General features: G+C 49.2%; 2 protein-coding genes across 2 annotated transcripts; both read right to left on the bottom strand.

Annotated features, from left to right (window-relative positions):
- Positions 1 to 1941: 1941 nt before the first annotated feature.
- On the bottom strand, positions 1942 to 4451 carry LOC140250257 (PHD finger protein 7-like). The gene is given in 8 exon segments (XM_072332907.1): positions 1942 to 2119; positions 2522 to 2681; positions 2847 to 2968; positions 3120 to 3230; positions 3409 to 3554; positions 3557 to 3773; positions 3961 to 4085; positions 4332 to 4451. Coding segments are annotated over 8 exon segments (1179 nt in total).
- Positions 4452 to 7711: 3260 nt separating this feature from the next.
- On the bottom strand, positions 7712 to 10221 carry LOC140250196 (PHD finger protein 7-like). Its single transcript, XM_072332774.1, is given in 8 exon segments — positions 7712 to 7889; positions 8292 to 8451; positions 8617 to 8738; positions 8890 to 9000; positions 9179 to 9324; positions 9327 to 9543; positions 9731 to 9855; positions 10102 to 10221. Coding segments are annotated over 8 exon segments (1179 nt in total).
- Positions 10222 to 26385: the final 16164 nt, after the last annotated feature.

Genomic DNA, 26385 nt, shown 5'->3' with positions numbered 1-26385 from the left:
TGGTCCCATCGCTGTTACCTGGGAGAAGAGGCCGACTCCCACCATGGAACACCTTTCCGGGAGTTCCATGAAGTGAGGCCTCCCCTGAGCCTGATTTCCTCAGTGGTGTTAGTACTGCAATGCAAACAATTGCTTGCACCCGTTGGTACCCAGGCATTCTCATTAAAGATGTTAGGAGTGCCAGTAAATCAGCACAAGGGTGTTATTTTTGTATGAGTGTCCCTAATCTGTAGCCCGTATTTCTCTGGCAAGGGAAAAAGCGAACCTGTTGGTTAAGCATCGGGTTGTTACAGGGCAGGAGCAGCAGTGGTGGGGTGCGTGTGTGCTGTAACACAGACGAGTGCTGTTCCTGTGAGGTTTCTTCTCTGAGTGCAGCAGGGAGCAGCCTTCCATTGGCAAAAACACTGTGGCTGCCCACCACAATAGTGAGGCTGAGGCAGAGCTGTGCAGGGCTGAGCCATGACCATTCTGTGATGCTGTCATCTATGATTTAGTACTGTCCAGTGGAATGGCTGTGCAATCACCAGCCATATGATGTCTTACAAGAGCATGTGCTGAATTGTGTCCATGGGGCAGCCCTGACTCCATGTACAGGCCGTTCACTGTAGTACTGCCTGGTTTGGGCTCCTATTCTTCTTCTCTCTTGTTTTCATCTTGATACAGAATCAAAGAAGTTGCACACTGCAGAAAACACTGCTGCCCATTGCACCCATCTGCTGTAGCAGGGGACCTACAGACAAACAGTCCAGGTGCAAAGAGTTTTTAAAGAGTTGCAAAGTTTTAAGCAGCTGAGTTTCACCTTTCCCTGTCACTGAATGAGGCTTACACACACTGCAGCTGCCCTCTCAAAAAGAGTCACAAGAAGAAAGTTTCAGAAAGAAATCTAGTTCAGCTTTGTAGGACATAAAGAATTAATTTGACTAAATTCCAGCATTTTTGCAGGAATTCCAGGGTTTCTTTGACACGAGGTGATTTAATTGGCACCTGGCCTGATGGCTGAAGATGGGTTCCATCTGTCTCAAAAGGAAAAGTGGATCCCAAGCCTAGGAGCTGGGGCTTTAAACTAGGTATGAAGGGGGAAAGGGATGAAACAAGGTTTGCTAGATGAGCCTGAGGGAGCAATGATGGGTTTGGGGGGGAGGCCAGTGACTCAGCTGAGTCCTCTACACCAATGCACAAAGCATGGGCAACAAGCAGGAGGAGCTGGAAGCCATTGTGCATCAGGCAAACTGTGACTTTGTTGCCATTGATGAGACAGTGTCGGACAATTCTCATGACTGTATTCCTGCAGTGAAGGGCAATAAACTCATCAGAAGGGAGAGGCAAGGAAGAAGGGGCATAAGGGCTCTATAAGAGTGTGTTGCTGAGTTTGGGCCTGGGAATAATAAGGTTGAGTCCATGTGGATCAAGGGGAAAGCCAACAAAGCTGACAGCCTTGTGGCGGTCTGTTATAGAGCACCTAACCAGGATGAATAAATGGACGAGGCGCTCTATGAGCAGCTGGCAGAATTTGTTCCCATGGGGGACTTGGACTTCCCCGATCTATGCTGGAAATAGAGAACGGTGCACAAGCAGCAGCCTGGGAGGTTTCTAGAGTGTGTGGAAGATGTGCGCCCCAGTACGGGGCTGCAGCTGCCAGCCTGGCCTCCTCCACGGTGTGCGTTGGAAACGTTGCGCCCCGCTGGAGTCGGGGCCAGAACCCAGCTCAGCATGAACCGGGCTGTGGGGAGGAAGGAATGGGTTGGGTGCTGGGGAAGGGAAGCCCGCGGATCCAGGCCCTAAAGCTGCCCACCTCGGGAAAGGCAAAGAAGAACAAAACTGACAGTGGCATAAGGGATTTAAGTTTTATTGAGATGGGTTTGGATGACATTGGATAGGATTAGGGATGGGGTTTAGGGTAAGAGGTTGGAACGGAGCTTGTAGATGGCTGCTCCCACGGCTTCAGCAGGGCCGGCCGGTGATGTGCTGGGCCCCACGTGGTACCCGGGAGCGGCTCCGCCCCTGGGCTGGCCCTCGCCGCCTGGACCGGCTGGTGCGGCGTCTTCGGGGCTGGCTGTCGGTGTCCGCAGCCCGGCGATGGAGAGGCGAGCGGCTGCGAGTGCGGGCCCGCCCCGGATGTCTGGATGGGCTTCCGTGGGCCGTTGGGGAAGCCCTGGAGGACCCCGGTGCTGCTGGTGTGCAGGAGCTGCGGGTGCAGCTCTGAGCACCTGGGGTTGCTGTCTGCCTGCGTCCACGGTGTCTCTGGGGCCGGCTTGGAGATGCTGGGGCCCGGCGCCGCAACGGAGAGCGGCTTCTTGTCCGGGCCCGCTGTCCCTGCCTGCACCTGCGGTTGTATCTTAGTGCAGGGCAGCGCCTCGAGGACCGAGATGTCCCCTGGCTGGCAGAGTCTGTGCTGCTGCTCCCGGCAATCGGGGCAGCACTGCGGGTTCTTCCACGGCATCCCCGGGACTCATTCAAGCTGTTTGCATCCCGGCGTGCACGTGGAGCGATTCTCCTGCGGTCTGTCCTTCGCTGGATGGACAGGCCGCTGCTCTCAGGCACACCGGAGCGGTGAGCTGGCCCCGATGGTGCCTGGATGGAGGTGCCGGTACTGCTGCTCTCTGTTGAGGATCCTCGGGATGGCCGCAGTCCCTGCTGGCTGGTGGTGCCGAGGCCAGCAAGACGTGATCTGGTGCTGGAGGCTGTAAGGGGAGGCAGGAAGGTGAGCAGGATGGCATCCCAGCCATGGGGTGGAACTGGCTCCTGTTTGTCCCGGGCTGGAGGGATTTGAGCAAGGCCGCTCTGAGCAGCCGCTGCCAGGCCTCGCCTGTCCCCAGCCCAGCAGCACGCGGCTGTTTTCCTCTTACCGGTGCCCTCTCCAGCAGCACAGCTGTCGCACTCCCAGCTGGTTGTGCTGTTACTCAGCTGGGAACAGCGGCGGTGTGTGGCTCGTGCAGCACAGGAGCTGCAGAGGAGCATCTCCCAAGGTCTGTGGAAAGCAACGGGTTGTGGCCGTGAGCACAAAGTGCCCTGAGCCAGGGAGTGCCCGGCACAGCTCTGGTGCTCAGTCTGTGCTCCCCCAGCCTGTGGTGAGGCTGCGATGCCACGCAGAGCCCCAGAGGGCAGCTGAGCTCACTCACCCCTCTCCTGAATGCCCTCTGCCAAGGGGGTAAAGGCAGTTGATGGCCACGCAGCGCTCGTACCGAACACCCAGGGATGAATAGGTATAGTTGTCATCCCATGTTGGTTTTCTGCCAGAGAAGGGAGAGAATGTGATGAGCACTCACTGGCCCAGAACTGAAACTAACCCCTGAAATCCATCCATCCCCATCCACCTTATCCCTGCTTTCAGCTTCCCAATGATGCTCAGGCCCACGTTAATGGCTGCCAAGGGCCAGGCATCTCAAGAGCTGTCTGAAGGACACCAACCTGAATGGGATTCGGATCCCCACATTCAGCATTTCTCGCAGGAAAGATTCCTTGTCTCTGCAGTGGGGGCACCGGAAGCAATAAATCCCTGCGCTCAGTGCCTGTTCCTGCAGCAGAAACACAAGCAGTGTGGGTGTGAGCTGAGTGCTGCTTGTTGCTGCTGAGCGCCTGCGGTGCCGCAGGTCGAGGGGAGGGCTCCTACCTGGACGCAGGCCCGGTGGAACCAGGCGTGTTGGCAGGCTGGGCACACCATGGTGCCGTACGACCTGCTGTCACCCACAGGCTCCATGCAGATGAGGCAGGTCGTGTCCGGCGCCGGTTCTGCCTGCACTGCCTGCTGCGGGCTGTGCTCCCTGCAGAAGGCCCTGGGGGAAGATGGAAGGGATGGGCGAGGTGAGAAGGGCTGCGAGGAGGGCAGAGGAACGGGAAGGAGCCCCAGGCCTTGGCTCTGGCTCTGTCAGGCTGCTGGGAGGTTCACAGCGCGTTCCTCGCTGCTTTGGCTGGTGCTGACAGCAGGGTTGGAGGCCACAGGCCGCACCTGGCAGCTCTTACCTGAGCGCTCCAAAGAACTGGGTGACGCATTGACCCTCATAGGCGCAGGGCAGATGGAAGCTCCGCTCACATCCCGGTTCTGCGCAGATGACGGTGGCCCCCGAACTGCCACAGACGAAGCAGAGCTGGAAAGAGCAGAGCAGCCCCCATCAGCTGCAGGCTCAGGGCCTACGCAGCGGGCCCCGCACCTCTGGGCAGGGCGCAGGATGCGGGCAGGGCTGGGCGGCACTCTGCAGAGCTGCCTGGTGAACAGGGCTGGTCTGCAAGTGCAGGAGTGTCTCCTGGAGCTGGGAGGAGGGGCTGGGATTGCTTTCTTGGGACCAGGCTAAGCTCTCCTGGCACCAAGCTCCCTGTTCCGGTCCAGTGCTCACCGTCTGCTCTGCCTCCCTCACTGTGCGTGTGATGTCTTCTGCACAAAAACGTGCCTCGTTGCTGCCTTCCATGTATTGACAAAGGCCGCTGGCAAATATCTGTACAAGGGGAAAGAGCATGGTCTAGTTGGGGCAGAAAGGAGGGAATCACTGGTTGGAGGCAGGTGGCAGGAGCCACAAGGGAACTCACCACACAAAACTCATGGATGTACAATCCATCAATCTCTACTTTGCAGCCAAGGATGCCCGAGTCCTCATCCACTCGGCCACAAAGCACGCATGCTGGAGAGGAGAGAGTAACAGCAGTGAGCGCCTTGCGGGGCCAGGTGCCCCCTGGGCTGTCCCAGGGGCTGCTCTGTGCCGGCTGTGCCAGCTGAGGGGCAGGGCCGCAGGCCGCGCATGCAGGGATACTTGGCTCTCACCTGGCTCTTCCGAGCCGGCAGCCTCCTGTGTCTCCGCACACGCCGTGCGCGTCGACCGCAACCACTTGCAGAGTTTCTGACCCATCACTGCTGGGATCCGTCCTCTGCGTGCAAACCTATGGGAGAAGAGGGACGAGGCTGAGTTGGCGGCTCAGGCCCCCGAGCGCTGGGGAACCGGCCTCCCTCCCTCGGCAGCCTCAGGCAGCCCCTTCCTCCCTGCTCACCTCACCAAGTCGCACTGAGCTGGGACTGAGCCCCGCAGCCTCAGCTCTGCTCCGCAGCCCGCGTGTCACAATGGCCGTTCCATTCTGATGTCATTCATGGGTGCCCTCAGCCCTGGGAGGTGTGATGGTGTCACAGAGGGTGGCACGGTTACAGCAGCACAGCTGCAGGCTCAGCTTGGTGTCGCCTGGTCGAGCTCTGCCGAGTGCCGGTGTGGGTGGTCATGCACCACGTCTAGATGCCCTTGGCCATGAGGGAATGGTGCTGCAGCTGTAGATGGAGGGGCTGCAGGGGGGAGGCGGCTCTTGCAGCCAGCGCACAGTGAGGGGCCCGGTGCCGGACGCAGCCCTGCTGGAACCCGGCGTGTTGGTGCTGCCGAAGGCACTGGGCGGCACATCCACCCTCCTGGCCCCACCTGAACGCTACAGGGCCTGTGGCTCCAGCAGTGTCCCAGTCGAGCGTTTACATCTTGCCGTGATGTTCTCCAGGCTCTGCCTGTGGGCTGTTGCCCGCTGATAGTTGTACCACTCATTGCAATAAACGACTCACAGAATCACAGAATCTCTCTGGTTGGCAAAGACCTCTAAAATCACCAAGTCCCACCGACCACCCCCCAGCTGCCCACTGCCCACGTCCCTCAGGGCCACATCCCCACGCTTCTGGAGCACCTCCATGGACGCTGACTCCCCCAGCTCCCTGGGCAGGTGTGCCGGTGCCCGACTGCTCTTTCAGCCCAGACGTTCTTCCTATTATCCAACAGGGACCTCCACTGTTGCAACTTGAGGCCGTTCCCTCTGGTCCCATCGCTGTTACCTGGGAGAAGAGGCCGACTCCCACCATGGAACACCTTTCCGGGAGTTCCATGAAGTGAGGCCTCCCCTGGGCCTGATTTCCTCAGTGGTGTTAGTACTGCAATGCAAACAATTGCTTGCACCCGTTGGTACCCAGGCATTCTCATTAAAGATGTTAGGAGTGCCAGTAAATCAGCACAAGGGTGTTATTTTCATATGAGTGTCCCTAATCTGTAGCCCGTATTTCTCTGGCAAGGGAAAAAGCGAACCTGTTGGTTAAGCATCGGGTTGTTACAGGGCAGGAGCAGCAGTGGTGGGGTGCGTGTGTGCTGTAACACAGACGAGTGCTGTTCCTGTGAGGTTTCTTCTCTGAGTGCAGCAGGGAGCAGCCTTCCATTGGCAAAAACACTGTGGCTGCCCACCACAATAGTGAGGCTGAGGCAGAGCTGTGCAGGGCTGAGCCATGACCATTCTGTGATGCTGTCATCTATGATTTAGTACTGTCCAGTGGAATGGCTGTGCAATCACCAGCCATATGATGTCTTACAAGAGCATGTGCTGAATTGTGTCCATGGGGCAGCCCTGACTCCATGTACAGGCCGTTCACTGTAGTACTGCCTGGTTTGGGCTCCTATTCTTCTTCTCTCTTGTTTTCATCTTGATACAGAATCAAAGAAGTTGCACACTGCAGAAAACACTGCTGCCCATTGCACCCATCTGCTGTAGCAGGGGACCTACAGACAAACAGTCCAGGTGCAAAGAGTTTTTAAAGAGTTGCAAAGTTTTAAGCAGCTGAGTTTCACCTTTCCCTGTCACTGAATGAGGCTTACACACACTGCAGCTGCCCTCTCAAAAAGAGTCACAAGAAGAAAGTTTCAGAAAGAAATCTAGTTCAGCTTTGTAGGACATAAAGAATTAATTTGACTAAATTCCAGCATTTTTGCAGGAATTCCAGGGTTTCTTTGACACGAGGTGATTTAATTGGCACCTGGCCTGATGGCTGAAGATGGGTTCCATCTGTCTCAAAAGGAAAAGTGGATCCCAAGCCTAGGAGCTGGGGCTTTAAACTAGGTATGAAGGGGGAAAGGGATGAAACAAGGTTTGCTAGATGAGCCTGAGGGAGCAATGATGGGTTTGGGGGGGAGGCCAGTGACTCAGCTGAGTCCTCTACACCAATGCACAAAGCATGGGCAACAAGCAGGAGGAGCTGGAAGCCATTGTGCATCAGGCAAACTGTGACTTTGTTGCCATTGATGAGACAGTGTCGGACAATTCTCATGACTGTATTCCTGCAGTGAAGGGCAATAAACTCATCAGAAGGGAGAGGCAAGGAAGAAGGGGCATAAGGGCTCTATAAGAGTGTGTTGCTGAGTTTGGGCCTGGGAATAATAAGGTTGAGTCCATGTGGATCAAGGGGAAAGCCAACAAAGCTGACAGCCTTGTGGCGGTCTGTTATAGAGCACCTAACCAGGATGAATAAATGGACGAGGCGCTCTATGAGCAGCTGGCAGAATTTGTTCCCATGGGGGACTTGGACTTCCCCGATCTATGCTGGAAATAGAGAACGGTGCACAAGCAGCAGCCTGGGAGGTTTCTAGAGTGTGTGGAAGATGTGCGCCCCAGTACGGGGCTGCAGCTGCCAGCCTGGCCTCCTCCACGGTGTGCGTTGGAAACGTTGCGCCCCGCTGGAGTCGGGGCCAGAACCCAGCTCAGCATGAACCGGGCTGTGGGGAGGAAGGAATGGGTTGGGTGCTGGGGAAGGGAAGCCCGCGGATCCAGGCCCTAAAGCTGCCCACCTCGGGAAAGGCAAAGAAGAACAAAACTGACAGTGGCATAAGGGATTTAAGTTTTATTGAGATGGGTTTGGATGACATTGGATAGGATTAGGGATGGGGTTTAGGGTAAGAGGTTGGAACGGAGCTTGTAGATGGCTGCTCCCACGGCTTCAGCAGGGCCGGCCGGTGATGTGCTGGGCCCCACGTGGTACCCGGGAGCGGCTCCGCCCCTGGGCTGGCCCTCGCCGCCTGGACCGGCTGGTGCGGCGTCTTCGGGGCTGGCTGTCGGTGTCCGCAGCCCGGCGATGGAGAGGCGAGCGGCTGCGAGTGCGGGCCCGCCCCGGATGTCTGGATGGGCTTCCGTGGGCCGTTGGGGAAGCCCTGGAGGACCCCGGTGCTGCTGGTGTGCAGGAGCTGCGGGTGCAGCTCTGAGCACCTGGGGTTGCTGTCTGCCTGCGTCCACGGTGTCTCTGGGGCCGGCTTGGAGATGCTGGGGCCCGGCGCCGCAACGGAGAGCGGCTTCTTGTCCGGGCCCGCTGTCCCTGCCTGCACCTGCGGTTGTATCTTAGTGCAGGGCAGCGCCTCGAGGACCGAGATGTCCCCTGGCTGGCAGAGTCTGTGCTGCTGCTCCCGGCAATCGGGGCAGCACTGCGGGTTCTTCCACGGCGTCCCCGGGACTCATTCAAGCTGTTTGCATCCCGGCGTGCACGTGGAGCGATTCTCCTGCGGTCTGTCCTTCGCTGGATGGACAGGCCGCTGCTCTCAGGCACACCGGAGCGGTGAGCTGGCCCCGATGGTGCCTGGATGGAGGTGCCGGTACTGCTGCTCTCTGTTGAGGATCCTCGGGATGGCCGCAGTCCCTGCTGGCTGGTGGTGCCGAGGCCAGCAAGACGTGATCTGGTGCTGGAGGCTGTAAGGGGAGGCAGGAAGGTGAGCAGGATGGCATCCCAGCCATGGGGTGGAACTGGCTCCTGTTTGTCCCGGGCTGGAGGGATTTGAGCAAGGCCGCTCTGAGCAGCCGCTGCCAGGCCTCGCCTGTCCCCAGCCCAGCAGCACGCGGCTGTTTTCCTCTTACCGGTGCCCTCTCCAGCAGCACAGCTGTCGCACTCCCAGCTGGTTGTGCTGTTACTCAGCTGGGAACAGCGGCGGTGTGTGGCTCGTGCAGCACAGGAGCTGCAGAGGAGCATCTCCCAAGGTCTGTGGAAAGCAACGGGTTGTGGCCGTGAGCACAAAGTGCCCTGAGCCAGGGAGTGCCCGGCACAGCTCTGGTGCTCAGTCTGTGCTCCCCCAGCCTGTGGTGAGGCTGCGATGCCACGCAGAGCCCCAGAGGGCAGCTGAGCTCACTCACCCCTCTCCTGAATGCCCTCTGCCAAGGGGGTAAAGGCAGTTGATGGCCACGCAGCGCTCGTACCGAACACCCAGGGATGAATAGGTATAGTTGTCATCCCATGTTGGTTTTCTGCCAGAGAAGGGAGAGAATGTGATGAGCACTCACTGGCCCAGAACTGAAACTAACCCCTGAAATCCATCCATCCCCATCCACCTTATCCCTGCTTTCAGCTTCCCAATGATGCTCAGGCCCACGTTAATGGCTGCCAAGGGCCAGGCATCTCAAGAGCTGTCTGAAGGACACCAACCTGAATGGGATTCGGATCCCCACATTCAGCATTTCTCGCAGGAAAGATTCCTTGTCTCTGCAGTGGGGGCACCGGAAGCAATAAATCCCTGCGCTCAGTGCCTGTTCCTGCAGCAGAAACACAAGCAGTGTGGGTGTGAGCTGAGTGCTGCTTGTTGCTGCTGAGCGCCTGCGGTGCCGCAGGTCGAGGGGAGGGCTCCTACCTGGACGCAGGCCCGGTGGAACCAGGCGTGTTGGCAGGCTGGGCACACCATGGTGCCGTACGACCTGCTGTCACCCACAGGCTCCATGCAGATGAGGCAGGTCGTGTCCGGCGCCGGTTCTGCCTGCACTGCCTGCTGCGGGCTGTGCTCCCTGCAGAAGGCCCTGGGGGAAGATGGAAGGGATGGGCGAGGTGAGAAGGGCTGCGAGGAGGGCAGAGGAACGGGAAGGAGCCCCAGGCCTTGGCTCTGGCTCTGTCAGGCTGCTGGGAGGTTCACAGCGCGTTCCTCGCTGCTTTGGCTGGTGCTGACAGCAGGGTTGGAGGCCACAGGCCGCACCTGGCAGCTCTTACCTGAGCGCTCCAAAGAACTGGGTGACGCATTGACCCTCATAGGCGCAGGGCAGATGGAAGCTCCGCTCACATCCCGGTTCTGCGCAGATGACGGTGGCCCCCGAACTGCCACAGACGAAGCAGAGCTGGAAAGAGCAGAGCAGCCCCCATCAGCTGCAGGCTCAGGGCCTACGCAGCGGGCCCCGCACCTCTGGGCAGGGCGCAGGATGCGGGCAGGGCTGGGCGGCACTCTGCAGAGCTGCCTGGTGAACAGGGCTGGTCTGCAAGTGCAGGAGTGTCTCCTGGAGCTGGGAGGAGGGGCTGGGATTGCTTTCTTGGGACCAGGCTAAGCTCTCCTGGCACCAAGCTCCCTGTTCCGGTCCAGTGCTCACCGTCTGCTCTGCCTCCCTCACTGTGCGTGTGATGTCTTCTGCACAAAAACGTGCCTCGTTGCTGCCTTCCATGTATTGACAAAGGCCGCTGGCAAATATCTGTACAAGGGGAAAGAGCATGGTCTAGTTGGGGCAGAAAGGAGGGAATCACTGGTTGGAGGCAGGTGGCAGGAGCCACAAGGGAACTCACCACACAAAACTCATGGATGTACAATCCATCAATCTCTACTTTGCAGCCAAGGATGCCCGAGTCCTCATCCACTCGGCCACAAAGCACGCATGCTGGAGAGGAGAGAGTAACAGCAGTGAGCGCCTTGCGGGGCCAGGTGCCCCCTGGGCTGTCCCAGGGGCTGCTCTGTGCCGGCTGTGCCAGCTGAGGGGCAGGGCCGCAGGCCGCGCATGCAGGGATACTTGGCTCTCACCTGGCTCTTCCGAGCCGGCAGCCTCCTGTGTCTCCGCACACGCCGTGCGCGTCGACCGCAACCACTTGCAGAGTTTCTGACCCATCACTGCTGGGATCCGTCCTCTGCGTGCAAACCTATGGGAGAAGAGGGACGAGGCTGAGTTGGCGGCTCAGGCCCCCGAGCGCTGGGGAACCGGCCTCCCTCCCTCGGCAGCCTCAGGCAGCCCCTTCCTCCCTGCTCACCTCACCAAGTCGCACTGAGCTGGGACTGAGCCCCGCAGCCTCAGCTCTGCTCCGCAGCCCGCGTGTCACAATGGCCGTTCCATTCTGATGTCATTCATGGGTGCCCTCAGCCCTGGGAGGTGTGATGGTGTCACAGAGGGTGGCACGGTTACAGCAGCACAGCTGCAGGCTCAGCTTGGTGTCGCCTGGTCGAGCTCTGCCGAGTGCCGGTGTGGGTGGTCATGCACCACGTCTAGATGCCCTTGGCCATGAGGGAATGGTGCTGCAGCTGTAGATGGAGGGGCTGCAGGGGGGAGGCGGCTCTTGCAGCCAGCGCACAGTGAGGGGCCCGGTGCCGGACGCAGCCCTGCTGGAACCCGGCGTGTTGGTGCTGCCGAAGGCACTGGGCGGCACATCCACCCTCCTGGCCCCACCTGAACGCTACAGGGCCTGTGGCTCCAGCAGTGTCCCAGTCGAGCGTTTACATCTTGCCGTGATGTTCTCCAGGCTCTGCCTGTGGGCTGTTGCCCGCTGATAGTTGTACCACTCATTGCAATAAACGACTCACAGAATCACAGAATCTCTCTGGTTGGCAAAGACCTCTAAAATCACCAAGTCCCACCGACCACCCCCCAGCTGCCCACTGCCCACGTCCCTCAGGGCCACATCCCCACGCTTCTGGAGCACCTCCATGGACGCTGACTCCCCCAGCTCCCTGGGCAGGTGTGCCGGTGCCCGACTGCTCTTTCAGCCCAGACGTTCTTCCTATTATCCAACAGGGACCTCCACTGTTGCAACTTGAGGCCGTTCCCTCTGGTCCCATCGCTGTTACCTGGGAGAAGAGGCCGACTCCCACCATGGAACACCTTTCCGGGAGTTCCATGAAGTGAGGCCTCCCCTGGGCCTGATTTCCTCAGTGGTGTTAGTACTGCAATGCAAACAATTGCTTGCACCCGTTGGTACCCAGGCATTCTCATTAAAGATGTTAGGAGTGCCAGTAAATCAGCACAAGGGTGTTATTTTCATATGAGTGTCCCTAATCTGTAGCCCGTATTTCTCTGGCAAGGGAAAAAGCGAACCTGTTGGTTAAGCATCGGGTTGTTACAGGGCAGGAGCAGCAGTGGTGGGGTGCGTGTGTGCTGTAACACAAACGAGTGCTGTTCCTGTGAGGTTTCTTCTCTGAGTGCAGCAGGGAGCAGCCTTCCATTGGCAAAAACACTGTGGCTGCCCACCACAATAGTGAGGCTGAGGCAGAGCTGTGCAGGGCTGAGCCATGACCTCCCGCAAACAGAGGTGCGCCCAAATACGCTCAGGTCACTTAAACCTTCAGGTTTGGGGCTCAGGGTCTCCTTTTTCATGACCAAAGTCTTGTCATCAGGGCCCTGAGCCTCTGGTTTGGATCCAAATATGCCATTGTATTGCTTATGTGCTCACATGCTTACATGCAGACCCAATGTTCTGTTGTAGTTATCCTAGCCTCTTCTGGAGCACCCGCTGTCCCTCCTGTAGGATCAAAGCTGCTGCTTGGAGTTCAGGGAACCATTCTTGGTTCTCATTCTTTTCAGGCCCAACATGTCCTCAGTAGCCTCAAGCTCCCTTTTTGAGGGCCCAAAGTTGCATGTTGGGGGCCAAAGCCTGATTTTTAGGGCTCAAAGTCTCTTTTGCCAATCAAACTGCCATTTTGAGAGCTCAAAGCGTCACTTTAAGGAATCCGAAGTCATTGGTTTTTTTGCCCAATCCTCTTTCTCCGTTTTTAATGGCCAAAGCCTGATTTGCACAACCCTTAGCTTCAGGTTCACATACTGAGCAGAGGGCAGGAGGAGATGCATGAGGAGCAGAGCTGAGCAGAGGGCAGGAGAAGATGCCAAGAGATTTCCAGTGTGCTCAGCTGTCTACCGGGGAGGAGTGCCACCAATGCCACACACTGCGGAGTCTGGAGAAGAGCTGCCAAAAGCTGAAGCCTGACAGTGGTGGTGGCCTTGTTTCTCTCCGTGCTGTCTGAAGGGCCTGCAAAGAGATGGATCCACTGGGGTCTCGCTGCACGCTGTGAAGGCCTGAGATAACACAGGAACAGAGGCTTGATGACAGCCATGTACCTGCAGGGCTCCCAGCTCTCCCCACCGGCAGGAGGGATCAGGGTACAGGCACATCACCTGCCAGCTACCCTGATATCCCACTTGCTGGCTCACCCTGGTAGATATTCTCTCTCTCAGCCTGCTGCTGATCCCTCTTGTGCTGCCCTAAGAGTCTTGGTGACATACAGCCCCATCACCAACCCCAGCTTCAGGCTGTGTGCATCATGGAGGGCCAGGGATTGGGGAACCTGAGCTTCGTGGCTCACTGATGAACCTCCCAGCCTCCCACTGCAGGGGCTCCTGCGGGCTCTGTAGGTAGAGCAGGCTCTGGCCCAGGTAGTCCTGTGTTGCACCCTTCCTCCTCTCCACCAGCTGGAGAGAAAAGGGCATGGGGTGAGCGCAGGGTGGTCCCGACCCAGTCCTGGGCTGTAGGAATATGCATACTGTGCACTCGCTGATCTGCCAGAACTATGCCACCTCTGCCAGCTGCTCCAACCGCCTCCAGCACAGGAACTGTGCGGCACTAAGGAAGGCTTTCTGGAAGGCCTGCCAAAGAGCTGGGATGGTACCGCAGCCCAAGCAGCAGCAGAGACTGCATTCCTTGGAGCCCATCCACAGAGAGGATGCAGCAGGGGCTGATGCTGCCATGGGCTGCAGTCCCCTGTGTTTGGAGGGCACTACAGGGGCAGCATTGCCCTCCCCCAGGTGAATGCGATTCCCACCTTGGCGACGCTCTCTTCCTCATCGTGAAGTACTTTCTGGAAGTGATGAGCTGCTGCCTATCGAGTATCTTTTCAGCAGTTTCAGCACCTGTTACATGGCTTTGAGATTCTGGAAATGGAGGTCCTTACAGCAGGACTGGTAATGACCAGTGGAGACCTGTGGCACCAAAGTCTTCAGAAGTTAAATAAGATGCACCTTGAGTGTTTAACTACTGTAGTCAAAAACAAATGAACAAAAGGAACCTAATGTGTTCTTTTTATCCTCTGAGAACAAGTACTTGGTTGCTTTAGGGAACTGTAGGAATACCTATTATACTTTTGAACACTGGATTTTACCTAGGAAGAAACCTGTGCTCTAAATGTTGGGTCAGCGGAAGGAGAGCCTGTGTTCTCCTGTTGGTGGCAAACGTACTGGGTAGCTCAGGGTGCACAAGAGGTCCTCTGGGTCTAATCTGAGTACGCTGGGACACCTTTCCATAGCCAGAGGTAGAGCTGTGTTGGCTTAACTGGATACTGTGACACTTGGGATAACCAGCCTTATCCCAGATAACTAGCTCCTGTTTCTTGTGCTTTGTTGGCCAGACCATTTGCTACTTTACTAAGCCTATATTTCAGTGGCAAAGATTAGACTTCATTTTATTAAATCACCTGCTACTGGGGAGTATGAATTAAATCAGAATCTTAAAAGCAGAAATGTAATTTGACTCACAGCTAGACGGAAAGCAATCTTAAGGTCTAGGTCCATTTGTTCCAACTGGTAGTGCATTACACGGTATAAACTTTCAAAATTCTCTTCAAGCAACAGCTTTATAGTATGTACTCAACTAGTCAAACTCCTGAAAATGAATATAATTTTTTTCATGAAATCCGTAATTTGGAGACTCTTCATTCAAACTACTGCAGTTGAAAGCTAGTTGAAGTTCCTTAAGATGTTGTCCAATGAAGCTCTGTGGGAAGTTACGATGTTTTTATAAGCTGTCTTCTATGATGATCTTATATTTTTACTGTAGTTCCTGTTTTCTGATGAGCATTTATACAGAATTTTCTGACAGACTGTGTCTTCATTCTGTCTGAAACTGTGATCGTGTCCATTTGCAAAGTTTTCTTTTAGAAAAGAACAGAACTATATTGATGAACACGAGGGGGAGATTTCTGATTCATGATTGTTAAATGGGTCCAAAATGTGGAAATGAAAACTGTCAGAACTTCCTTTTATTTTATTTTATTTATTTATTTATTTATTTATTTATTTATTGATGTTTACTCTGGAGTCTGGATGCTTTTAGGTTTCCCTCAGAAATGAAAAGGCAATCTCTGCAGGTCTGCTTCTGATGTACATAGTTTGCTCTGAAAGTAGCGCCTCCTGACTATTTCCACTGAAAATGCAACCAGCACAAAGAGCACAATAACACATAGAACATCTGTGATTTGATAGAGCAAATTCTCATCTACGAAGCACTATTTTTCAGCATAGTCACCACCATTTGCTATGCATTTCACCACTGATGAACAAGAGCCTGGATGCCCTATTGGTAAAAATCCACATAGCCATCCAGAATGTGGCTTATCTTTCATGTCACTGTTGCCACTGCTGAAATGCATGATTCACTACCTCACTGTGCTCACATTCACTTCTCTTTTCAACAGTACCTATTACATAGCTTTGGGATTCTGGAAATGGAGGTTCTTACAGAAGTGTTGGTCATGGTGAATAGAGAGACCTGTAGCACTAAAAAGAAGCACCCTGAGTATGTAACGAAAGTAGTTAAAATCAAACAAACAAAAGAAACTTTTGTGGTCTTTGTAAAAACCTGAAATAAGCATTAATGAATGGCAGCGGGTGCCATTTTTTCTACCCAGAGAGGAATTCGGTGACAAATCTTTGCTTTATCCGTGTTTCCATGTCTGACAATTTGTCAGACCACTCCTCTGCTGCCATGTGTTACATGGCAACGAAATGTAATGAATACTACTGGGAAGAGTCAACCTCTACTGCCAGACCGCCAACATCTACATCTGAAATTTTGAGTCAATATAATAAAATAGAGGGCATTACTTTTGCAGCAGCTCTCACAAGGGTCCTGTAAACATGAGGGTGAGCTGCTGGCTCTGAATTCAGAGGATGTTTCCCTCTGGTATGGATCAGGCTAGGTTTTGCTTCTAATCTGATTTTCAGCAAAAAAGAGTATTTGAGGACTCTTTGCAGTATATTAGAATGTTGAGTTGCCTGGTTGTGTTGATAGACCTGACTATCATAATTAACAGCCTGATTTCCTCAAAATGAGTGTGCTCAAAGACTGCGCTTGACAATGATGATATCAGCAATAATATTTTGATATTTGTCTGTCTTTTTGGATCAGTTCCTTGACCTTGTTCACAACACGGCTGCTCAAAGTGAGGCACATGCTCTGTTGTGCCAGGGGCTACAAATGAGATGCACAGAGTGGAAATGACTTCAGTAAGCATTGCCACAAAGTTTTTTCTCTCTTAAATAAAAGAAACAGCTTTCAGTTTCACATGAATCTAGAGAACCATCTGGAGGATTGGATCTCCATCTCATGTGGAATAATTACCAGCTATCACCAACCATTGGATTTTCTCCATTTCGTCACTTTTAAGATATGAGACATAAGACTTGGGCTGAAGTGACTTATAAATAGCATTTAATTCCTGTGTAACTTTGAGGATATTTGCAGTATGCAATTTACATGGTTCTCATGTATTTGAGCAATAATGCTTCATAATTGCATTATTATATTCACAGAATTTACTTCAAGGGAATTTCTGCCTAATCTTGTTTTTCCTGATTCTCAGTCTATTAATTATGGCAGTTTCACCCTTTCAAGTCTTCAATTAACAATTAGGAGGTGTCTTACTGTAGGCTGGCTCTAGCTGTTCTTGTCCCCAGCTGTTCCCTCATCCTTTCAAAAACATTTCTGCCCCTTCTGCAGGCACAGCTGCTGAACTGCCATAGTACAGCTGATACTCAGGTAAATTGGAAATGATTTCATGTTCTTGTAGCATGGTAACTTCTGACAGTTTTGCAGCTGTTTTGTGAGAAGATGAAGCCTCTCTGAAGTAGTGATATCTTCTGAGTCAAACAGGAAGGGCAGTAGTGAAGCAATCACCATCTAAGAATCAGAGTCCTCTGAGGCAAAGATCATGGCCACTTCAGTTTTTCTTATGCTGAATGCTGGGCTGGTGGAAGATGTAGGTTGTCATTTTTGTGTTCACTGATGGATTTTAATGAGATGTCTGAGTTTGTGTGTGCAGCTACAATCAGGGCAATGTGTTCTGAGGGGAACGAGGATGGACATTCATGATCTGCAGCGGAAAGCTTCACAGGGAGATGTCTGTATCTAGCTCAGACAAACTGGTAACACAAAGGACATGACAAGTAGGCTCAAACAATGTGAGGAGCCATGGTTGGGGATTTTATTAATGGCACTGGTCAGTCTTTTGAGGATTAGAGCCTCAAAACAGGAATACAAGATAGCGCCATGATTCATTGACCTCACTTGTAGCCCAGTGAGGTACACTGGGCTATGCCCAGGACAAAATTGGGGCATTTGTATTCTGTTTTCCTTCTGTTGGGTTGATGTGAAAGATCTGTCTGACAGCCACTGTATGGTGTAGTGTTCCCATAAGCATTATCCTAGTAGTCTCTGGAAAGGCCCTCATGCTGATGACAAGGTTGCCTTCACTTTGGCATTTAATTCTCAGTGAAACTTTTCACTTACGTTTACCAAGCTAACAGAAGGTCACACTCTGCCCAGTTTAATATGCAGTATTAGGCTCTTTGTTTCAAGTTCAGTTCAGGGGTGGCCATTTTCATTGAAGCAAGGAAATAGGTAACTCTCTGGATTCCTTTTCTAAGCAGAATATCTTACTATTGATCGCTAATCATTTTGGACTGTTCTCACAGTAGCATACACTTTCATGTTCATCCTACTTATCTGCTGTTCTTTGCATGTCCTGCTAAGCTGTTTAGCTTCCTGCTGCTTCTAATGTTTGTGTATATTTTTTGTACAGTAGCATGCATCAAGTAAGTGTCTTTTGGCTTAAATCCAAACAAGCTTACTGCAGTGATACCAGCCTTACTTAGCCTCCTCACTGTTATACGTAGACTGCATTCTAAATCTACTGCTGCTAGATCCCAGTGGCCAAAACTGGTCTACACGTTCTTAATTTGCTTGTACTGGTAGTTTTAGTATCTACTTACATTTAGTCCCCATTCTGTTCATATTTGTGTATCACACTCAGTGAAGTGCCTTGCAGAGCCACATTAGGTGATAATGGTTGCCATCTGTCACAGGGCTTCATCTTTCTGCAGACTCTGCTATTTCTAAAAAAAAAATGTCTAAATAATAAGTCTCTTAAAAATATGTCCATGGTTATATTCTTTTGACTGCTTCATACCCATTCCTAGGAACTAACTCTGACTCCAGATACAAAAGAACTGTAAATATGCTGCATTTTCATCTGTGATACTGAGCATGTTTTTGTATTCATATCCACGGAAATAAGCGGGTGATGCATGCTGAAGAATCAAATGCAGTTTTTCCCGAACCTCCACTGCTTGCTCACACCTTGTGTAAAAGTACATCTCAAGACTGTTTGCAGCATTTTAAAACCTGTGAACTATTTGAAAGCAGCTGCCATATTTGTCTAGTTAAGCTACTTGAAAAGTAGCACTCCTTCTCTCCATATGTCTCTTTGCTACGATGCCTGAATATTGTGTTCAGTTTTCATATATTTCCTGGGAATCCTCTATAGCAAAAATGGAAACAGCCTCTTGAAGGAATAATATCCTCAGCTGTGTTTAGTCTGTTAATGCAGACTATGCACACTTGCATGCTCACTCTTAATAATTTAGGCATGTTTGTCCTGTGTTGAGAGATACCCATGAAAGCAAGCAAGACTACTATTTTTTTTTGCAGATGGATGTGCTTGGAAAAATAGGCAAGACACTGCCTGCTGTGTTGCGTACTTTTGATCCCAGTCTGCTGTCTTCTATAGACTCATGTCATAGACAGTTCTCACAGCTTTGCATACATGTTACGGCAAGATTGCAAGAGGTGGACATCACTTGTACATGCATTACCTCTGATGTCTGCCTTTGGTGAATAGGCTTTGTATGAACTTATCTTTTCTGTCTCACACTTGCATCAGCAAGCTACTTGTTATCTTAACACTTGTTATCTTGTTGTGCCATGCTAGAAGCTTATTAAGAAGCATCTGCCCTTTAGGTCAGAAGGAAAAACACACACAAAGCCCTAAGTTCTCTCAGCAGATGGTTGGCCTTTCCTCTTCCACAGAATCTTTTGCTGTATCTAGCAGCTCACACCGTCTGGGATGGATTGGCTGGGGGAAATCCCTCTGCATGCATGGCCTCTGTTACTAAAAATAAAGAACTGAAGCACCTTGCACTCTTAACAAGATTTCAGAACTGGAAGCAACTGAGGATATTTGCATTTTGTTTCCTATTGTCAGCGCTGTGCTTCAGGCTGGCATATTTTTTTCAGTATTTAGGGTTTTGGAAAGGACATTTCTACAGAAATATTGCACTATTAGGGGTTAAGGAAACAGATTCTGTGATCTCCCTTACTGAAGGGCCACTGTTTGCAGTTGTAGGCTGTGAATTATCCTTAAAGGAATGCAGTCCCTACTTCAGAGAAAAGGAACATGGAAAATTCAAACTTTTTCTTAAAAAAAAAAAACTTATCTATAGGGGAGAGCAGAAAGAATATGGATAAGTGTTTTCATTTCCACATGCAGCAGTTAAAAGCTTCAATGCTCAGCAATTCTATGAGAAAGGGAAAAAAAGTGTAATTTTGTTTGGCTTGCATTCACCTGCTCACCTTCCCCTTCCCATTGTCCAAGGAAAAGCTTAAAGAACAGTACAAATAGCAAAAGATCTCATGGGGGTCCAGGGGAAGGTGGAAATCTCATGACTTTCCTCTTGGCAACCTTAGTCCAAAGTTTCAGAGCTAAATATGCTCAATCTATTATCATGCTGCAATTGTCTCCTGATGGCCACCATTCTCCCCCACAGGACACCCAGTGAGAAAAAAGAATGCCTGCCCTACCGTAGCACTAAATGGTCTGGTACTATGTAATGGCCTGTTTTGCACTTAGTTGCTAACAATTAATTCCTTGAGCAAGTAAAGATGTTTAGAAGACATGAAGACTGAGCCACTTTGCTGTTGTGCAGGGGAAGAAACCCCTGAATTTTTACAGTTCAATGACATTTCCAGACAATTGTGGAAATTCTGAACACTAAGAGAAAGTACAGTTACTTAAGTGTAATGATTGTCAGCAGTGGAAAGCACAGGTTCTGCACTGCTGTATCCTGTGGATATTGGTATTGATAAAACAAATCACTCTTCACCACCAATCCCAATGATAAAATGAAGCAGAAATCATATCTGACTTAACTAAATCTTTAATAAGAAATTAATATTTTATACTTGCTTTGATAGTAAATGCATGACATCCACATGTCTGACAGGAAATACTGCCCAAGTATGATATTTATAACCTACTTCTTAGAGCAGAAAAAGAGGTAGACCGAGATAGCACAAGATGTTGCTGTTTGTTGCTCTTTAATTTCACAAATCATTTGCGAGAAACGCCTGTTTGGAAACTTGAACATTGATTTGTTTATTTATTTTAATTATTATTATTATTATTTAGTTTGGCTTTCTCTGGATATTTTTGCCTACCAAGGTGTACTCGTGCCAGAAATCTGGACATTCAGAAGCAGAGATACAGGTTAAGTGTAGGGTTAAGCTTTTAGCATTGACATCCTGATGCAAGTCATGGGGGATTTCACAATGACACTTTTGTGTATAGGATAAGACATAACTGGCCAAGCTAATAACCTACACTGCTAATGGAAGTGTGCCTGAGAAAGATTTCAGCTCCCTCAGATACTGAAATAAGCATCTCCTGTGACAAATTTCTGGTGTATTTCTGCTTGGGGCCAGAAACTTCCCAAGAGCCTTGAAACCAGCTACATGGGTAATGTCCATCATGTGTACTGCTATCCTAATATATCTGAGCTGAAGGAATTAATATAGCTCTCTTGCTCCCAATGGGAAAGGAAAGTGTGATGTTTTTATGAGATCATATGAATTAAAATAGATAGACATGACCCTATAGTCATATCCTATGGCTGGCTGTTTTTGTATTTCATCATTTTTCAAGCGTAATTGGCATTCACCTTACATATTCCTCAGGTCAGAAAAAGCCTAAATTTTCTAACTTGTGAGGACTTTATGGTGACTAAGTAATGGTGTTCTAAGATACATGTGCCATTTACTATACAGCAGGTACAGGTCATGAAAGTTCAGTAAGCATGAAGAATTTTTGTTACGAAGGAGAATATAGGATTTTGTTTATCTAAAATGATTTACAGACTTTTAAACCAGGACAGTTATCAGATTTGGCAGGATCTTGTATGCGTTTAAATTAGGAGAAACAATGTAATTTCTTTGATGTAAAGAGAAGTGTGATGCAGGTCTTCCAGTGACTTAAATAACCTCTTTAGAAAATGCCTGATACCATGTAAGAATTGCTGCTATTGTTTTGAAGCCACAATGTAGTAGATGTTCTTCCTCAACTTCTGTTTATTTTTAAAAAGTACTTTGCTTTCTTTGCTTTTAGAGGGAGATCATTTTTAAGTTGCTCTGTTCTCTGAAAATCAGTGGATTCCAGTTTTGATAGTTAACAATCAGCAGTGTATTATAAGAGCAGCCTCCAATGTATGTATGACTATTCAAGGAAAAGCCTGATCCACAAATATGTTAACAACAAAATTGGATGCAGCAGGAAACGTTGCCACCAGGATGAGGAAAAGGCTGAGGTTTGAATACCTTCTTTGCTTCTGTCTTTAGTAGTCAGAATAGTTATTCTCAGAGTAGTCAGAACCTTGAGCTGGAAGACAGAATAAACCCCTCACGATTCGGGAGGAAACAGTTAATGACCTGATACCCCACATAGACAATTGCAAGTCCATAGGGTCAGATGGGATCCACCACAGGACACTGAGGGAGCTGGTGGAGGTGCTCACTAAGACACTTTCTGTCACTTATCAACAGTTCTGGTCAACCAGGTGTCCCAGACAACTGGAGGCTCTCCTGTGTAGCATTCATTTACAGGAAGGGTTGGAAGGAAGAAAACTTCTCATCAAAGGTGACAAGGCAGAGAAACAGGCTGCCTAGGGAAGTGGTGGAGTCACTGTCCCTGGAGGTGTTCAAGAAATGAGTAGATGTGTCACTCTGGGACATGGTTTACTTGGTTTGTTGGTGATGGGTTGATGTTTGAACTAGATGATTCTAGAGGTCTTTTCCAACTTTAATAATTCTATGATCTTATGATATAGGGAACAGCTGTTTAGTCCTTAGAGTTGACCAAGTCATGTTCCCTTGTCATTTCTAATTTGTAAACTACACTGAATAGCAAGATTATTTGGTTTGGGAAAAGTTTTATAAGATCTTTACCAGCCGGGTTGTGCAGGAAACCTCTCTGAGGGTTTGTGTACTGAGCTACTGAAATAAGTATCCATGTTTCCTCCTTTCTATTTAAAATATCAAAGTCCATCAGCAAGTTTTGGTTGTTCCATGACTTAGTTCAAAACACAGAGTGAATTTTCCTTTCAGTCGGTTCATTCTTCCATCATTCTAAATACAGGCAGTGTCACCACACCTCTCCGGTTAATCTCAGATCCCTCTATAAACTGGAAAGCGGAAGCAGAACCCCATAGCAGACATGTTATAACCTTCCTCTCTCAGCCTATCCTCTTAGTGGAGCTACTCCAGCCTTCTGATCATCTTCATGGCCCTCTTCTGCACCTGCTCTAACAGCTTCATGTCCTTGTGTTGGGGGCTCCAGAACTGGAATAGTCTTGACTTATTTTCTGAATATTTATTGAAACAAAGAAATAATGTTCTGCATGTTTCCTTTCGGCCTTTAGGCTTACACATGAGGGCTTCCATTTGCCTTCTGCACGGCCACATCCACCTTCTCTATAAGGAAAAAATATTTCACAGTGAGGATGGTGAGGCACTGGAACAGGTTGCCCAGTGATGTGGTTGGTACCTTATCCCTGGAGACTTTCAAGGTGAGCCTGGGTAAAGTCCTGGGCAGCATGATCTGGCTGTGCATATTCATTGCAGGGGAGTTGGACTAAAATGGCCCTCAGAGGTCCTTTCCAACTCTGAAGATTCCATGATTCTAGCACTGAAACTGTTGAGCTTTTATTTTCTACAGAGAGTGACTTAGGTTCGGTCAAGTACTGTTTGGTTTTTGAGGACTTACTCACAGGTTTGCTCCCTCTTGAGAACTGACATTTGCATGCCACTTTGCTGCAAGCTCAGGTCTTACCTGTAGCGCTGTGCAGTTCCATATTGTTGAGGAATCTCAGTGGTGTCAGGCCATGTTGTTAATCAGACACCTTCCCTTGTATGTCCTCCAGCTACCAGATATAACAAGCAAACTGAGGATTCAGACTCTGAAATCATTTCTAGGCTGTGTACTACATTGATAATACATACTGAATAACTGTCTCTGAAGTCTGAAAATTAAATATTTGCCTGCTAACTTGACAACAGGCCTTCTCCCCTGGAAACACCTGTTCTCTCATTTTCATGTGATTCGGTGCCACACGTCAATTAATGTTGTCATTAAAATGGATGTGTAAGTCCTAAAGCAATGAAAAAGAATCCTGTGAGACCTCAGGAATAAAAATGGTATGGCACATTTGTGGGATGAAAAAGGAAGGCATCTGAGCACTCTTTCAATTCACCAACAGTAGACAATGTGGTATATACTCCATTATCACAAGGTAGGGTTGTATTCACAGCTTTACTGTTAAGACGGGAACTAGATCCGTGCCTAGACTTTTCCTGCATTACTTCTTCCTTCACCACTTTTATCTCAGGTGATGAAATGTAGGTGGTTGACTTTAATGGGCAGATCATTAACAGTGTTATTCTTTTACCTGTACATGAGTTAAGGACTTCATACCATTCAGCTGAACACATTGGCTATCTGTATTTAATGATGAGAGTTCCTGTTTAGGAGAATTTTGATATGGTGGGTGTCTCCTTATTCTTTCAGTAATATACGTAGACAAAAACAGAATCTGAAAAACAATGTACTGCAAGTATGTGGTTTTAAATGAAACACCAAGTCAAGAGGAAGTTTCAGTCTGCCTCAGGGTAGGAAGGCTCTACAGAGGGATCGGGATAGGCTGGATCAATGGACCGAGGCCAATCGTCTGAGGTTCAACAAATTCTAGTGCTGAGTCCTTCACTTCTGTCACAAGAATCCCATGCAATGCTGCAGGCTTGTGACAGAGTAGCTGAGAAGCTGTGCAGAAGAAAAAGGGCAGGAGTGCTGGCTGACAGTTAGCTGAACGTGAGCTAGCAACGTGCCCAGGTGGTCAAGACGGCCAACAACATTCTAGCCTGTGTCAGAGCTAGTGTAGTCAGAAGGACTAGAGATCACCCACCTGTACTTATCTCTGGTGAGGCAGTACCTGTGGGTACTGTGTTCAGTTTTGTGCTCCTCACTGCAGGAAAGAAACTGAGGCCCTGGAGTGTGCCCAAAGAAAACCTTCATGATTCTATGATCTTCAATTTCTTCATCCAGTATAAGCATACTTTTGTAAGGATGACTGAAATGAAGGTGGCTTGGAATTTTGTTCTCCTTTTTGACGAGATTTATAAGAAAAATTGAGGATCTAATTTGACTATTTACCTTACCTTGTAGATTTTTCTTTTGCAAGCATTTCCTTTAAAAGATCTTCAATTTTTTATTTTTTATTTTTAAACTAAGACTTTTCAGTGCCATGTATGGACAACAGAAAGCATAGAAAGCACATATGTTTTTAATCTGTTTCCCATTTCACAACAAATCTATTATGGGTCTTTAGGCAATTGCTCCTGTTAATCCTCTTTCAGCCTGAGATAAAACTGCATCCCTGGGAGGAAAAGCCCTTTCTTCTTCTAGAGGCTTCATGTTGACTTCCTTCCCCTCAGGAGGCATTGAGGCAGTCTGAGATGGGTGTCCTGACAGGAAGGAGCAGACATTTTAGGTACTTCCAGCTGTGTACAGAAATGTTTTTGATGCTAGAATTGTATGGAATGGGATAAGTGGAATTGAAATGGAAAGCAAAAGCCCAGCTGTCCCTGGGAATTTTTATTATACTGATAATCAACCTGCAGCATGTTTGATGAAGAGGTAATGATGTATCTACAACTGGGATTATTAATGTGCATTTCATCCTGTAGGAGTCTTGTTTATTTAGATACCAAGACTGAAAAACCTTTAGGAATATATATGCTACAGAAAATCTGCTTGCTGAAGGAGATGCTCATAAAAACGGGTTCTACTTTAAACCAATCACTTTCTGCTTTCTGTTCTTAGGAAACCTGTTACTGATTAAATAGCTAGAAATTATAGTTGAGACAGAGTATTTACTCAAAGAAAAGTGAATCTTAAAAGGAATGCTGATTGTTTACATAAAGAAAGAGAGACTTTCAGATTCATGACTTTAACTTCGAATGGAAAAATCACAAGTTGTACTGCATGGGAACAAACTAGAAACTTTTTCAAATACCCAAACACTGAAGCTATATTTGAAAGACTGTTTTGGTCTGAATTTTTACATTGTGTATGTTACCATTCCATGCAGAAATGTTTCTAAGTACTGACCTTAAATTTGCACGAAGACCCTGCCATCCCTCTGAGCATAGAAAGCCAAATAACAAACTCGGAAGTATCACCTTTGAATGACTCTGAGCTTTTTCTCTTATTGCCACGTATACTTCAGCCCAGAAAGGCCAGTTATCCAATGTTTTGCTGTTTACTTGTGTTATGGTACAACAGAGAATTCTTAACATAGTCCCAGAAGGTCTGTGTTAGGGTGAATTTTATATGCCCTCTTCTGAAACGAGATCTGTGACAGAAAATTTATCCAAAGTCTAGCAGGGATCTTATTGAAGATTAAGGGAAACTTACTTGCCTAGTCCCGGTATACAGTACTTCCATTGTCAGCTACAACTTAACATGTATTTCCTCCATATATATATGTTTTCGGGGGGGGGGTGATAGAGCCCCCACATTTTTCTTGATATTCTCAAAATAGAATGAAATTGCTAGACCCTTCAGATATGGCAAGGTGGTTTTAATGATCTGTCCTCAAGGTTTCAGACTGAATATGGTTTTGAAGCTTGTTTTGAGTAAGAAAGGAGGTGATTTCCTGCCTGGTTCACCTAGTTCTGGATATGAGTACAGTATCTTCATTGGAAGATCAAATAAAAGTGGAACCTTAGAGTTTTACTTGAAAACACTGAATCTACTCTATTTTTTTTTAATTATTTTTTTATTTTTTCTCTATTGGAAGCTGTGAAGTTGCCTTGTTCTGATATTGTTTCTAATGAAAAAAAGATCCTTTGAAACAAAATGGTTCCCTTCAGGTATCCTCCCTTAAAAACCACACTTGTTTTTCCTCTATTCCTCCTGACCATCTTGAGGTTTCTGATCTGAGAGGGAAGAACTTTGAGTATTCAATTTTGTATTCTCAGTAAAAGCTATCTGAACTAAATCAGTCTATTTATTTTTGTTGGAAGCATTAGCCAGCTTTGAATGCATTTCTTCTGGTCTCATAGATCTGGGTAATAAAATGCTGATTAAATGGTTCACAACATGCTTCTTCTTTGCTGTGGCATAGCACTTGTCACCACTAGCTAACCATCTCCAGCTGCTAGACTCATTCACAGCCCTCACTGAGTTTCAGCTTCAGTCCAACATTGTCTCCCCAGCTACGCCTCACACAGGCAATGCTTCTGTATGT

This window comes from Excalfactoria chinensis, chromosome 1 (assembly GCF_039878825.1).
Source record: "Excalfactoria chinensis isolate bCotChi1 chromosome 1, bCotChi1.hap2, whole genome shotgun sequence".
Lineage (NCBI taxonomy): Eukaryota > Metazoa > Chordata > Aves > Galliformes > Phasianidae > Excalfactoria > Excalfactoria chinensis.
Note: the sequence above shows the minus strand (reverse complement) of the source record. Positions and strands in the feature narration are given on the sequence as shown.